At 43.9% G+C, this 15219-nt stretch overlaps 1 protein-coding gene across 1 annotated transcript in view; it reads right to left on the bottom strand.

Moving 5' to 3' along the window:
* Window positions 1-1406: 1406 nt before the first annotated feature.
* tnk2a (tyrosine kinase, non-receptor, 2a) overlaps window positions 1407-15219 on the bottom strand; it is a 20533-nt gene continuing 6720 nt past the window's right edge. The window contains 9 exon segments of the mRNA XM_042298869.1: window positions 1407-1672; window positions 2516-3170; window positions 3172-3236; window positions 3322-3522; window positions 3612-3841; window positions 6140-6184; window positions 6292-6383; window positions 6594-6788; window positions 6934-7028. Of these exon segments, the coding sequence (XP_042154803.1) occupies window positions 1547-1672; window positions 2516-3170; window positions 3172-3236; window positions 3322-3522; window positions 3612-3841; window positions 6140-6184; window positions 6292-6383; window positions 6594-6788; window positions 6934-7028 (1704 nt within the window). The 3' untranslated portion in view covers window positions 1407-1546.

Below are 15219 nucleotides of genomic sequence, written 5' to 3'. Positions count from 1 at the left end.
AAAAAACTCTCTAGTCCTTGCCGATGACAAGCATACCCATAACATGATGCAGCCACCACCATGCTTGAAAATATGAAGAGTGGTACTCAGTGATGTGTTGGATTTGACCCAAACATAATGCTTTGTATTCAGCACATAAAGTTAATTTCTTTGCCACATTTTTGCAGTTTTCCTTTAGTTCCTTATTGCAAACAAAACGCATGTTTTGGAATATTTTTATTCTGTACAGGCTTCCTTCTTTTCACTCTGTCATTTAGGTTAGTATTGTGGAGTAACTACAATGTTGTTGATCCATCCTCAGTTTTCTCCTATCAAAGCCATTCAACTATGTAACTGTTTTAAAATCACCATTGGCCTCATGGTGAATTCCCTGAGCGGTTTCCTTCCTCTCCGGCAACTGAGTTAGGGAGGACACCTGTATCTTTGTAGTGACTGGGTGTATTGATACACCATCCAAAGTGTCATTAATAACTGCACCATGCTGAAAGGGATATTCAATGTCTGCTTTTTTTTCTCCATCTACCAATAGCTGCCTTTCTTTGCAAGGCATTGGAGAACCTCCCTGGTCTTTGTGGTTGATTCTGTGTTTGAAATTCACTGTTCGACTGAGGGACTTTACAGATAATTATCTGTGTGGGGTACAGAGATGATCATGTTAACCACTATTATTGAACACAGAGTGAGTCCATGCAACTTATTATGCGACTTGTTAAGTAAATACATTTTTACTCCTGAACGTATTTAGGAATTCCGTAACAAAGGGGTTGAATACTTATCGACTCGACACATTTCAGCTTTTCATTTTTAATTAATTTGTAAAAAGTTCTGAAAACATAATTCCACTTTGACATTATGGGGTATTGTGTGTAAGCCAGTGACATAAAATCAAGGGGTGTGAATAGTTTCTGAAGGCACTGTATCTATATAATATAAAATATAATAACTTAATAATAATAACCGGGGCGGCAGGGTAGCCTAGTGGTTAGAGCGTTGGACTAGTGACCGGAAGGTTGCAAGTTCAAACCCCCGAGCTGAAAAGGTACAAATCTGTCGTTCTGCCCCTGAACAGGCAGTTAACCCACTGTTCCTAGGCCGTCATTGAAAATAAGAATTTGTTCTTAACTGACTTGCCTGGTTAAATAAAGGTAAAAAAAATAATGTTTTTTAAACTACTGAACATGCAGTATTGTGTTCGTCCAGTGTTTCCCTCCGTAGGACTCAACCAGGTGCTATAGTCTCCAGCAAGGGAATGTCTGTAGTAATAGGTAAAGGTTTGTTGTTTCAGGTCTGTAGATAAAGGTCTGTAGTAATAGGTAAAGGTTTGTTGTTTCAGGTCTGTAGATAAAGGTCTGTAGTAATAGGTAAAGGTTTGTTGTTTCAGGTCTGTAGATAAAGGTCTGTAGTAATAGGTAAAGGTTTGTTGTTTCAGGTCTGTAGATAAAGGTCTGTAGTAATAGGTAAAGGTTTGTAGTTTTTAGAACAGTAGGTCTGTAGGGTTAAAGATCAGTAGTTTTAAGTCTGTAGGTCAGTAGTCCTGGAGTCTGTCTCAGCCTACTTTTCCACAAGAGTCCAGTAGCATGGTGCTTGCCTGTTCTAGGTTCCACTGGCAACGCTCTAGAACCTCCTGGCACTCTGTTCTAGAACGCAGACCCAGCTGGAACAACTGTTCTACCTACAACAGAGAGATACAGATGTTATAGAGAGATACAGATGTTATAGAGAGAGAGATACAGATGTTATAGAGAGAGAGATACAGATGTTATAGATGTTAGAGAGAATACAGATGTTATATATATATATATATATATATATATATATATATATATATAGAGAGAGAGATGTTAGAGAGAATACAAATGTTAGAGAGAGAGAGATGTTAGAGAGAAGGCAGATGTTATAGAGAGAGAGATGTTAGAGAGAATGCAGATGTTATAGAGAGGCAGATGTTAGAGAGAATGCAGATGTTATAGAGAGAGAGATGTTAGAGAGAATGCAGATGTTATAGAGAGAGAGAGAGAGAGAGAGACAGATGTTAGAGAGAATACAGATGTTATATTATATATATATATATATATATATATATATATATAGAGAGAGATGTTAGAGAGAATACAGATGTTATATATATAGAGAGAGAGATAGAGAGAATACAGATGTTAGAGAGAGAGAGAGATGTTAGAGAGAATGCAGATGTTATAGAGAGGCAGATGTTAGAGAGAATGCAGATGTTATAGAGAGAGAGAGATGTTAGAGAGAATGCAGATGTTAGAGAGAGAGATGTTAGAGAGAATACAGATGTTAGAGAGTGTGTGTGTGTTTGTGTGCGTGTAAACACACACGCACACACACACACACACACACACACACACACACACACACACACACACACACACACACACACACACACACACAATGTTTAAGCATCTCATAGGTTCAGAAGTCTTGCACTTGAATGCATTTCTGACACAATAAACAAGTAAACACAAAGAGCACTTGAAGAGAGCACATCTCTAACCTGAATGAGGCCGTTCTCCCGTTGCCTGCTGGGAGCTGTAGTTAAATGTTGAGTCCTGTGGTTGTTGTTGTTGTAAGAGGAGTTAGGCCTGGCCCCACCCCCACCTGGCTGCTGTTGCACCATGGGTCGGACGGTGGCCATTTTGGTGGCTCCATACCTCTCTAAGTAGGCGGGGCGTTCAGAACTCTGAGAGTTGTCAATAAGTATTGACAGGCCACGCCCCTCAGAGAGGGGATCCAACGAGGAACTGGGGGGAGGGGCAGCCATAAGCATGGAGGAATAGAGGGAGGAGGAGGGAGGAGAGGAAGAGGGGGAGGAGGAGATTAGAGAGCCGAGAGGACCAACAACCCCGTATAGTCCAGTCCTCTGACGAGGAGAGAAGGAGAGGGGAGGAGGGGGGAGACAAAGGGAGGAGGAGAGAGGGGAGACAGAGAGGGGAAGCACTAAAGGAAGGGGGGAGGAGGAGCGGGAGGAGGGCTGAGAGAAGGCGTGGTCTCTGGGAGGGATCTGAGGGGGTGTGTTTTCCCTCTCACATAGGGAAACGCGTTTGGAGGAGCGGAGGGGTGGGATGGGGGAGCGTGGAGGTAGCATGGGTCTGTCCTCATAGGAGGAAGAGGAGGGGAGAGGAAGGTAGATCTGTCTGTGAGGGGCCAAGGAGAGGGGAGGGGGAAGAGGGGAGGGAACGGCCAGTTGTCATGGGAACACGCAGCTTCACCATCACCTGCAGGTCAGCAGGAAGAGAGAAAAACGACGTTAAAACTCCAGACTCAAATGACTAACCTGTGGTGTGTGTGTCTGTGTCGTACCTCTCTCTGGAGCTCCTGGAACAGATCAGCTGACTGAGTTAAGCCCCTCCTCTCTGCATCAGTGTTGGGCGGAGCCAACATCCCCTCTGGCAATCCAGTGATAGATCGAACCTCCTGGTCTGCCAATTGACCCTCGGCCTCAGTGGCAACCTCGTCGTAGGCAGGAAGAGGGAGGGGCCAGTCCAGGATGGAAGGAAGGTCCTGGAGGGAGAGAATAAGGTTATTTTGCCTACTGAGTATGTGTGTGTATGTGTGTATGTGTGTGTGTGTGTGTGTGTGTGTGTGTGTACCTGGAGTGTGTCCTGGTCAGGTATGCGTGTCTCAGTGAGAGGGGAGGGCGTGGCCGAGCTGAAGCTGTCATCGGTAAAGTCGATGAGCGAGACTTCGCTTTTGGCTGACCTCACACCTGACCCCTCCCCCGGGCGGAGTTTAAGGCCTATAGCCGCGCCCAGCCTCTTCAGCCCCGACGAAGCACCTTCATATTCATCATCATCATCTAACACAGAGTCATAGAACGGCTCTACACACACACACACACACACACACAGATATCATCAATCAGAGAGTCATAGACAGCTCATCAGGGCAAGGTGTCTGGTAACATGACTGAATACAAACAGTGCAGCTATTCCCTCCGCAAGGCTATCAAACAAGCTAAGCGCCAGTACAGAGACAAAGTAGAATCTCAATTCAACGGCTCAGACACAAGAGGTATGTGGCAGGGTCTACAGTCAATCACGGACTACAGGAAGAAACCCAGCCCAGTCACGGACCAGGATGTCTTGCTCCCAGGCAGACTAAATAACTTTTTGCCCGCTTTGAGGACAATACAGTGCCACTGACACGGCCTGCAACGGAAACATGCGGTCTCTCCTTCACTGCAGCCGAAGTGAGTAAGACATTTAAACGTGTTAACCCTCGCAAGGCTGCAGGCCCAGACGGCATCCCCAGCCGCGCCCTCAGAGCATGCGCAGACCAGCTGGCCGGTGTGTTTACGGACATATTCAATCAATCCCTATACCAGTCTGCTGTTCCCACATGCTTCAAGAGGGCCACCATTGTTCCTGTTCCCAAGAAAGCTAAGGTAACTGAGCTAAACGACTACCGCCCTGTAGCACTCACATCCGTCATCATGAAGTGCTTTGAGAGACTAGTCAAGGACCATATCACCTCCACCCTACCTGACACCCTTGACCCACTCCAATTTGCTTACCGCCCAAATAGGTCCACAGACGATGCAATCTCAACCACACTGCCACTGCCCTAACCCATCTGGACAAGAGGAATACCTATGTGAGAATGCTGTTCATCGACTACAGCTCGGCATTCAACACCATAGTACCCTCCAAGCTCGTCATCAAGCTCGAGACCCTGGGTCTCGACCCCGCCCTGTGCAACTGGGTACTGGACTTCCTGACGGGCCGCCCCCAGGTGGTGAGGGTAGGCAACAACATCTCCTCCCCGCTGATCCTCAACACTGGGGCCCCACAAGGGTGCGTTCTGAGCCCTCTCCTGTACTCCCTGTTCACCCACGACTGCGTGGCCATGCACGCCTCCAACTCAATCATCAAGTTTGCGGACGACACAACAGTGGTACCAACAACGACGAGACGGCCTACAGGGAGGAGGTGAGGGCCCTCGGAGTGTGGTGTCAGGAAAATAACCTCACACTCAACGTCAACAAAACTAAGGAGATGATTGTGGACTTCAGGAAACAGCAGAGGGAACACCCCCCATCCACATCGATGGAACAGTAGTGGAGAGGGTAGCAAGTTTTAAGTTCCTCGGCATACACATCACAGACAAACTGAATTGGTCCACTCACACAGACAGCATCGTGAGGAAGGCGCAGCAGCGCCTCTTCAACCTCAGGAGGCTGAAGAAATTCGGCTTGTCACCAAAAGCACTCACAAACTTCTACAGATGCACAATCGAGAGCATCCTGGCGGGCTGTATCACCGCCTGGTATGGCAACTGCACCGCCCTCAACCGTAAGGCTCTCCAGAGGGTAGTGAGGTCTGCACAACGCATCACCGGGGGCAAACTACCTGCCCTCCAGGACACCTACACCACCCGATGCTACAGGAAGGCCATAAAGATCATCAAGGACATCAACCACCCGAGCCACTGCCTGTTCACCCCGCTGCCATCCAGAAGGCGAGGTCAGTACAGGTGCATCAAAGCTGGGACCGAGAGACTGAAAAACAGCTTCTATCTCAAGGCCATCAGACTGTTAAACAGCCACCACTAACACTGAGTGGCTACTGCCAACACACTGTCAATGACACTGACTCTACTCCAGCCACTTTAATCATGGGAATTGATGGGAAATGATGTAAATATATCACTAGCCACTTTAAACAATGCTACCTTATATAATGTTACTTACCCTACATTGTTCATCTCATATGCATACGTTGATACTGTACTCTATATCATCGACTGCATCCTTATGTAATACATGTATCACTAGCCACTTTAACTATGCCACTTGGTTTACATACTTATCTCATATGTATATACTGTACTCGATATCATCTACTGTATCTTGCCTATGCTGCTCTGTACCATCACTCATTCATATATCCTTATGTACATATTCTTTATCCCCTTACACTGTGTATGACAGTAGTTTTTTTTTTTGGAATTGTTAGTTAGATTACTTGCTCGTTATTACTGCATTGTCGGAACTAGAAGCACAAGCATTTCGCTACACTCGCATTAACATCTGCTAACCATGTGTATGTGACAAATAAAATTTTATTTGATTTGAGCTCAACATATACAGGTAAATACACACTCAGCGTGGGAGACATACTGTTGATCAGGACAGCAGGCTGGGGAGGACGAGGAGGAGGCTTCTCTGAGAGACAAAACAGAAAGAGGGAGAGACTTTATGAATGAATGAAAAGGTAGTAAGATATTTGTAAGGAAAGAATAACTGTGTGTTAGTTTGTGTAGCCTACTCACTCCTGGTGCGGCTGGGTAGTTTGGTGGGCCGGGCAGTGGAAGGATCCATTCCCATAACATCAGGGGGGTCCATAGGATTTCCCAAGTACAGGCTGGAGAGGGGTAAAGACCAGGGATATAGTAGAGTTTAAACACAGTACTTCAGGTGTTCTTTATAAAAAGTATTTGGGGACTTTTCCATTGGTTTAATTGTGCCTGACAAGCTAAAGAGCAATAGCACTGCTAACGGGGCTCTGCTTTACTCCAGTTGTCAGACACTGTACCTGCAGGTATCAGCCAGGTCTCTGTGTGTGTGTGTGTACCTGTCTATGCGGTCAGCGTGCCCCCAGCTCCTGTGTGGGTCAGTGTCTCCATGTCCAGTGTGAATGAAGGAGTGTGTGAGGGGTCTGCTGATGTCTTGGGCCGACAGGCCGCTGACCGACGTGACCACGTGGCGAGGAAACTGTCCCACGCGCAACGTCCTTCGATTCTGACCTCTCCACCAATAGAGCTCTGCTCTGGAGACACAGAGACACACATGAACACACGCCGATATGATTCCCTATTGCACATTACAGAGAAGGATATGTTCTTCATATTAGATATGTATCTGCCTTTCTGAATGATGAATCATTCTTCTTACACACACCCACACACACTGACCTGCCCTCGACGACGGTGATGATGTCATTCATGTTGATCTGAAGTTTGTCTGGTTCTTCAAAGTCCTGCAGTGATCTCATGTCTGTAGGCATGGTCTACACACACACACACCATCATGACTACTAGGCGGAGAATGTCATGCGCCGTTTTCCCAGACACAGATTGATCTGAATCCTGGACTAAAAAGCATGATTCTACATGGAATAATTCTACAGGACTAGGCTTAATCTGTGTCTGGGAAATCTGCCCCAAGATTTATAAAACCAACATTTTCCCTTTGCACCTGCAGTCTTGCAATCACTCGTGTACCTACAGTGCTCTCTGCTGGACACTTGGTGAACCATGCCATGAATGTGTATTCTAGTGATGCACGGTTTCACCTGCTTGTTCACCTGCACCCACAATTGCCTGACTATATGTGATAGTGAAAATCTGAGGCCAGCACCCGACCCGCTAAAATAGAAAATGCTCTGTACAGTCAGAGATGGTGAAGTAATATTTGGACAAGCCTGTCTATAGATAGACCTATGTTTCTGCTTATCATTTCAGACATTTTGGTAGATTGTTTGTTAGTCAACTTGTCTACAATTAGACACATGTGGCTTCACTACTTGTTAGCCATAGGAGGCGCGTGAGTTTCAAGTTTGGGGAAGCAAATGACCATAAAAATGCACCCCTACAATAAAACATTCCATGCATCATCACATCCCATGCACCATCACATTCCATGCATCATCACATTCCATGCATCATCACATTCCATGCATCATCACATCCCATGCATCATCACATCCCATGCACCATCACATCACATGCAGCATCACATTCCATGCATCATCACATCCCATGCACCATCACATCCCATGCATCATCACATCCCATGCATCATCACATCACATGCATCATCACATCACATGCATCATCACATCACATGCATCATCACATTTGCAGACTTATACAAGCCCACTATTCCTAATGTGATAAGTAGATAGGATTTTCCTAATTTAGGCTAATAATATAACTCAATCATTGTTTGACAAAAATGCATGTCTGAGCACGTAGTGGCAAAGAGTGACCTAAGCTATAGGCTATATCAGAGACGTTTCTTCTCCTTTCTTTGCACAGGAAAATATGGCCTTTTATAAACACATTTCATGCAACTCCACTACACTTTTTATGACTGGACACAATCTTTTTTAATATGACAAAAATTACAGGGTAGTCTTCTCTGCGAACACTGACAAACAAATGAATAAAACCGATGTTGTCTGATCTATTAGATCGGCTAACGAGAAGGGGATACAATTACAATATGATGTCCCTCTAACCTTGTCCAAACAAAAACATTTTAAGTGGCACTGACCCAACAATGACAAAGAGTGAATATGCGCGCACCAGGGATCCGGCCAGTGCTCTCTGCTGGTGCCAAGATAAGCTAAGCTATACCGTAAGCTATACAATTTTGATAGGCCTAACTAAAAGACAGATTTTTTTTTTTTTTTTGTCTTCTCTTTACAGCAATAGCCATTTGCTTTCCAAACTATGTTTTTGTATTTTGAAATAATGCGATATGCCTGGCTGGGCCTTTCTACTTTTCACTGAAAATCGATAGAATGAATACCAATCTAGTTTTCTCGCACAAGGTTTAAGGGCCGGGGAGAAAATGCAATAAAACTGATTATTGCAACATTTTCACAACATCAGTTTGACAGGTTTTAAAAAGCTGCGAAAACTACCTAACATGTTTCTGATAAGATTTCAGTTCGGTTTGGATGCATATTTTATGTGGTTGAAATACCATCAGCTTTTATGATGCTGATAAAGATACACACAGTCCCTAACATTCTTTCTCTCAATATTTCTCCACTCCTGTTTTACATTTTATGTATCATTTTAGTGCAAGAAATGCTTAATTCAGCAGGAGTTAATATTATATTAGACTATGTGAAAGGTTATAGACCTACAGTCAGGCTACTGTTCCATTTAACCCATCTGAACTGTCATTTTGAAGTCCCCGTCCTGTGACGGTTGAATTTGTATAGCGCCTCACAATCATCACACATAACATAGTTACCACTGCAATCATCTTCTTTTACCACTTCACCTAATCTTTCCCAACCAGTAGACTACTGTTCTTCTATTTATTTTCAACTCTCTAGTTCGCAGATTTTCTCTTATTGAATTAAACTCCGAAATTGACATTTTCGCCTCAGTGGATCGACGTTAACCTTTTCTAGCCAAATTCCCAAAAGCATTTGGCGATTGGGGTGTATTTGGCGCGCTACAGTTAGGCCCTAAAATTTAGGCTGCACGCTAACTCGGGATGAAAATAATGTAGCCCATAGATATGAATTGCACAAGAGAGAAACATTTATGTTTTTTTAACGCCTAGTTTTCTCTTTATTCAACCCGCCCTTCATCCACACAATATTTCATGACACTAAACTAGGGTGACCACATTTAAAATACCTAAATGCGGGATTATTTTGCGGGACATTCTCAGGACAGTGTAGCCTCCATGAAATTAATTCACTTGGCAGCACCCTCTATTAATCCCCTTCAACAAGTTAGCAGAGCCCTGCACGGGCATGACTTTTGAGGCCGAGCCCCAGCGGTGTGTATTCATGGATGCCAAGGGAAGACAGGCTGCCCCAAAACATTTACCAATAAAATAAAATAAACATAAAATAATGTATATTTCATCTCTCGGTTTCATAATTTTCTTTCAATTCGCAAGAAGCTGGATGTATCTCACCGGAGAAAGCAGCCAAGCGAGCAAAACAGCACGTCTCTGTCTCTGTATGTGTCGCCCATCTATCTGATGCTGTCTGGTCAAAAAAAGTATCACATTGTTGCCGCCCGTAGCATTGAATGCAAGGGAACCCAGCGAGCATTTGGCCTCCCTTGATAAAAAAGTATAACTTAATAGCAAATCAGCATTGAGCTAAACTGAGTGAGCTCAACTGTGATTGGTCTTCACACCAGTCACATTGAGAGCAAAACATCATTTACAGAAAAAAACTTGAATTGTTACATCTCGTTGTATTGTTGTCCTCCGGTGACTAGCTAACTAAAATTATCCCTTTCCTAAATGAGCCATGGATGAAGATAGGGATTTGGACTTGTGGTTTTATCTAATTCTCCGTACTGGCCAATGATTATAATGGGGATTCTGACTCAACCATAAATTCATACATTGTGCCCCTGACCAGAGAGGATGGAAGCTGGCTAGCTGGTTCACCATTGCCCATGAAAGGAAGATAGGCTAGTGAACAAGCATTTTAGCCAGGTAGCCTATGACCACAGAAACTAAAAGCGTACTGTATGACGGAGTCAAAGACCATTTCCTCAACATGAAAGGGAAGATGATGGAATTGGCGTTTCTCTACAAGTAGGGTGTCAACATATTTTTTCTACTTGAACACACACACACACACACACACACACACACACACACACACACACACACACACACACACACAACAAATCAGAACCATGGACAGCCAAATCATATTTAGCTTACGTTGATTGGACCAAATTATTTATATTATCTTTTAGTTGTCACTGTATTAGACTAAGCAGAGGTGATTTGATGATGTTGAAATGTTGAAATTGAAATGGGGCAGGACTAGTGGAGGCAGCTCCTGTTTTCTTTGTGACTTCCGATAACTCTCGTAGTTCTAAATCAATAGTTGTTTAGTAGTCCGAAAATGCTGGAAACATGAACTTTCTCGACTGTTTGTTACATGAAATGTGGTTTATGGACTTCACTGGACAGCGCTTGTTCTCTGGTTTTGTGATGAAAGAAAGGTGTGGTGGAATTTATTCTGCCACTGTGTCTTCTTATGGTCTCGGCCTTCGGCCTATACATCACGGTCGCACGGCATATGAACTAACGGGTTACAGAGCAAACAATGCAATTAGGTTGTAATCTGGCCATTTTTTTTCTGGTTTGGCTTCCCCAGTGATTTTACCCACACACCGCTACTGCCGAGCCTACCCAGGCCCACGATGTTCAGGCCCTACCCTACCCAGGCCCACGATGTTCAGGCCCTACCCTACCCAGGCCCGGCACTGCTCGAAACTCAAAATAACTTCCTCCATTAGTAAATCCATTCGCTGCTCCTCTCTGTCTGTCATGCGTTCCCTACTCGCAGCTCGCTCTGCATGCACTCTGCTCATGGCGCTGTGAGAGCATTTCGCTACACCAACAATAACATCTGCTAAACACATGTATGTGACCATTTAAATTTGATTTGATTGAGTATCCATTGCAACGGCTCTGGCTGGGCTGCTCTGCTCAATGACGAGACATGAGAGAGCAGTGAACTTTTAGCTACTTTTTGTCACTCTAAACCCCAACAAAACTCAAGGAACATGATTATTTTCTGTGAAATAATCTCTCCTGTTTGAAGCACTTCTGACACCACGTTATGATCTAAGTCAGATATAACTGTACTGCACATCAGAGCACGAGCAAATGGCTCAGCTTCAAAATGTCAGTGATCAATTTAGTGATAACTGAGCCCTGCCTGTACCCTAGTTATTGACCGAGCCCTGTCCATACCCTTTTTATTTAACTAGGCAAGTCAGTTAAGAACAAATTCTTATTTACAATGACAGCCTAGGAACAGTGGATTAACTGCCTTTTTCAGGGGCAGAACGACTGATTTTTACCTTGTCAGCTCGGGACTCGATCTAACAACCTTTCGGGTTACTGGCCCAACACTCTAACCACTAGGTTACCTGCCACCTGGAGTTACTCTAGTTATTGATAAAAAACAGGCCCTACCTGCCCTAACCCAATGTAAAATGTTAGGGTTCGTCGGGCTCGGGTCGGGTAGCAGAGCTCTATAAATTAGGCTTACCTAATTTCAAAATAGGCCATCATCAGTGTCCATCGTGAATGATAATTATTCACATTTTTACCAGTGAAACGTCCAAACTCCATCTGCATGCCAATCATTTAATCTCAATCAGTTTCATGTGAATATGCATTTATACTGTCTTCAATCACTTTTTTGTGAGCAGATTAGAGCAGATGGTGTTAATACACTACACTGAAGTAAAATATAAACGCAACATATAAAGTGTTGGTTCCATGTTTCATGAGTTGAAATTAAAATCACAGATATTTACCATACGGACAAAAATCTTATTTCACTCAATTTTTGTGCACAAATTTTTTTCCACCCCTGTTGGTGAGCATTTCTCCTTTTCCAAGCTAATCCATCCAAACTGATTACACAGGTGCACCTTGTGCTCGGGACAATAAAATACCACTTTAAAATGTGCAGTTTAGTCACACAACACAATGACACAGATGTCTCAAGTTTTGAGGGAGCATGGAATGCCTACCACAGCTGTTGCCAGAGAACTGAATGTTAATTGATCTACCATAAGCTGCTGCCAACATCGTTTTAGAGAATTTGGCAGTAAGTCCAACCGGCCTCACAACCACAAACCACGTGTAACCACGCCACCCCCGGACCTTCACATCCGGCTTCTCACCTGCGGGATCATTTGAGGGAGGTTGGGGGTGCTGAGGAGTATTTATGTCTGTAATAAAGCCATTTTGTGGGGAGAAACTTCTGATTGGCTGGGCCTGGCTCCCCAGTGGTTAGGCCTGTCTGCCAAGTGGGTGACCTATGCCCTCCAAGGCCCACCCATGGCTGCACCCCTGTCCAGTCATGTGAAATCCATAGATTAGGGACTAATGAATTTGTTTCAATTGACTGATTTCCGTTTATGAACTGTAACTCAGTTTATATTTTTGTTCAGTAAATATCCTTCCTGCATTTTGTTTAATTCCAAGCATATTTCTGCCTAGTGGCGCACGCCGTTGAGTTTTGCCGGCATGAGAATTTCTGTTTTACTATAAGCTAACCATTCCTAAAATCTCATAAGAAATGACTAATGTGGTGTTCTTGGTATAACAGTAATGGTATAGGCTACTATGCTATTATATTTGAGTCTGTAATGTAGTATACTAATTAATCATTATGTGATCTTGCAAGACATTGATTCGGTTTGAATGAGCACCAGAGTGCGAACTGGCAGAGCGATGCTCTGGTGCGTTCCAGCAGCACTGCACCCAAGAGGATAATTGAAGCGCACCTAGCCTACTCTTTTGCCTCACGCAAAATGTGGTGATGCAGAAACTAGAGACCACATGTGTGGCTGTTTTTTGGAACATTTGGCCAAGGAAACATTTCTGGTTGGTCTCAGGGATTGTAAAACAGTTAGGATGGGAGCCTTTTGTTAAAACGGAATTGAGTGAAGTAACTCCAGCCTCAGAGATTTTTGCAATTTGTTCCAGTCATTGGCAGCAAAGAACTGGAAGGAAAGGCGGCCAAAGGAAGTGTTGGCTTTGGGGATGACCAGTGAAATATACCTGCTGGAGCGGTGCTACGGGTGGGTGTTGCTATGGTGACCAGTGAGCTGAGATAAGACGGAGCTTTACCTAGCAAAGACTTGTAGATGACCTGGAGCCAGTGGGTTTGGTGACAGATATGTAGTGAGGGCCAGCCAATGAGAGCATACAGGTCACAGTGGTGGGTAGTATATGGGGTTTGGTGATAAAACGGATGGCATTGTGATAGACTACATCCAGTTTGCTGTGTAGAGTGTTTCAGGCTATTTTGTAAATTACATCGCCGGAGTCAAGGAGTCAGTTTTACGAGGGTATGTTTGTCGGCATGAGTGAGGGAGGCTTTGTTGAGAAACAGGAAGCCGATTCTAGATTTAATTTTGGATTGGAGATGCTTAATGTGAGTCTGGAAGGAGAGTTTACAGACTAACCAGACACCTAGGTATTTGTAGTTGTCCACATATTCTAGGTCAGAACCGTCCAGAGTAGTGATGCTAGTCGGGCAGGAGGGTAGAATCGGTTGAAGAGCATGCACTTAGTTTTATTAGCATTTAAAAGCATTTGGGAGGCCACGGAAGGAGTGCTGTATGGCATTGAAGCTCATTTGGATAACAAACAAGGCTATATATAACAAGCGAGGCTATATACCGGGGGTACTGGTACAGAGTCAATGTGCGGGGGCACTGGTTAGTTGAGGTAATTGAGGTAATATGTACATGTAGGTAGAGTTAAAGTGACTATGCATAGATCATAAACAGAGAGTAGCAGAAGCGTAAAAGAGGGGTCTGGGTAGCCATTTGATTAGCTGTTCAGGAGTCTTATGGCTTGGGGTTAGACCTCGACTTGAAGCTCCAATACCACTTGTCGTTTCTCTTTGCTTATTTGAGCTGTTCTTGACATAATATGGACTTGGTATTTTACCAGATAGAGCTATCTTCTGTATACCACCTCTACCATGTTACAACACAAGTGATTGGCTCAAACGCATTAAAAATGAAAGAAATTCCACACATTTACTTTTAACAAGGCATATCTGTTCATTTAAATGCATTCCAGGTGACCACCTCATGAATCTGGAGAGAGACAGAGAGATCTCATACAACGCTGTGTACTACTCCATCCACAGAACAGCGCAAACTGGCCCTAACCAGAATAGAAAGTGGAGTAGGATGCCCTGGTGCACAACTGAACAAGAGGACAAATACATTATACACTAGTTTGAGAAACAGACGCCTCACAAGTCCTCAATTGGCAGCTTCATTAAATAGTACCCACAAAACACCAGTTTCAACGTCAACAGTGAAGAGGCGACTCTGTGATGCTGGCCTTCTAGGCAGAGTTGCAAAGAAAAAGCCATATATTTGACTGGCCAATACAAATTTAAGATTAAGATGGGCAAAAGAACACAGACACTGGACAGAGGAACTCTGCCTAGAAGGCCAGCATCCCTGAGTCACCTCTTCACTGTTGACGTTGTACAAGATCTTCAGTTTCTTGGCAATGTCTCGCATGGAATAGCCTTCATTTTTCAGAACAAGAATAGACTGACGATTTTCAGAAGAAAGTTCTTTGTTCCTGGCCATTTTGAGCCTGTAATCGAACCCAGAAATGCTGATGCTCCAGATACTCAACTAGTCTAAATAAGGCCAGTTTTGTTGCTTATTTAATCAGGACAACGGTTTTCAGCTGTAATAACATAATTGCAAAAGGGTTTTCTAATGATCAATTAGCCTTTTCAAATGATAAACTTGTATTAGCTATCATAACATGCCATTGGAACACAGAAGTGATGGTTGCTGATAATGGGCCTCTGTACACCTATGTAGATATCCCATAAAAAATCTGCCGTTTCCAGCTACAACAGTTATTTACAACATTAGAAATGTCTACACTCTATTTCTGATCAATTTGATGTT

Source organism: Oncorhynchus tshawytscha, linkage group LG16 (assembly GCF_018296145.1).
Source record: "Oncorhynchus tshawytscha isolate Ot180627B linkage group LG16, Otsh_v2.0, whole genome shotgun sequence".
Lineage (NCBI taxonomy): Eukaryota > Metazoa > Chordata > Actinopteri > Salmoniformes > Salmonidae > Oncorhynchus > Oncorhynchus tshawytscha.
The sequence above is the reverse complement of the archived record's forward strand: the minus strand, read 5'-3'. Positions and strand labels throughout refer to the sequence as shown.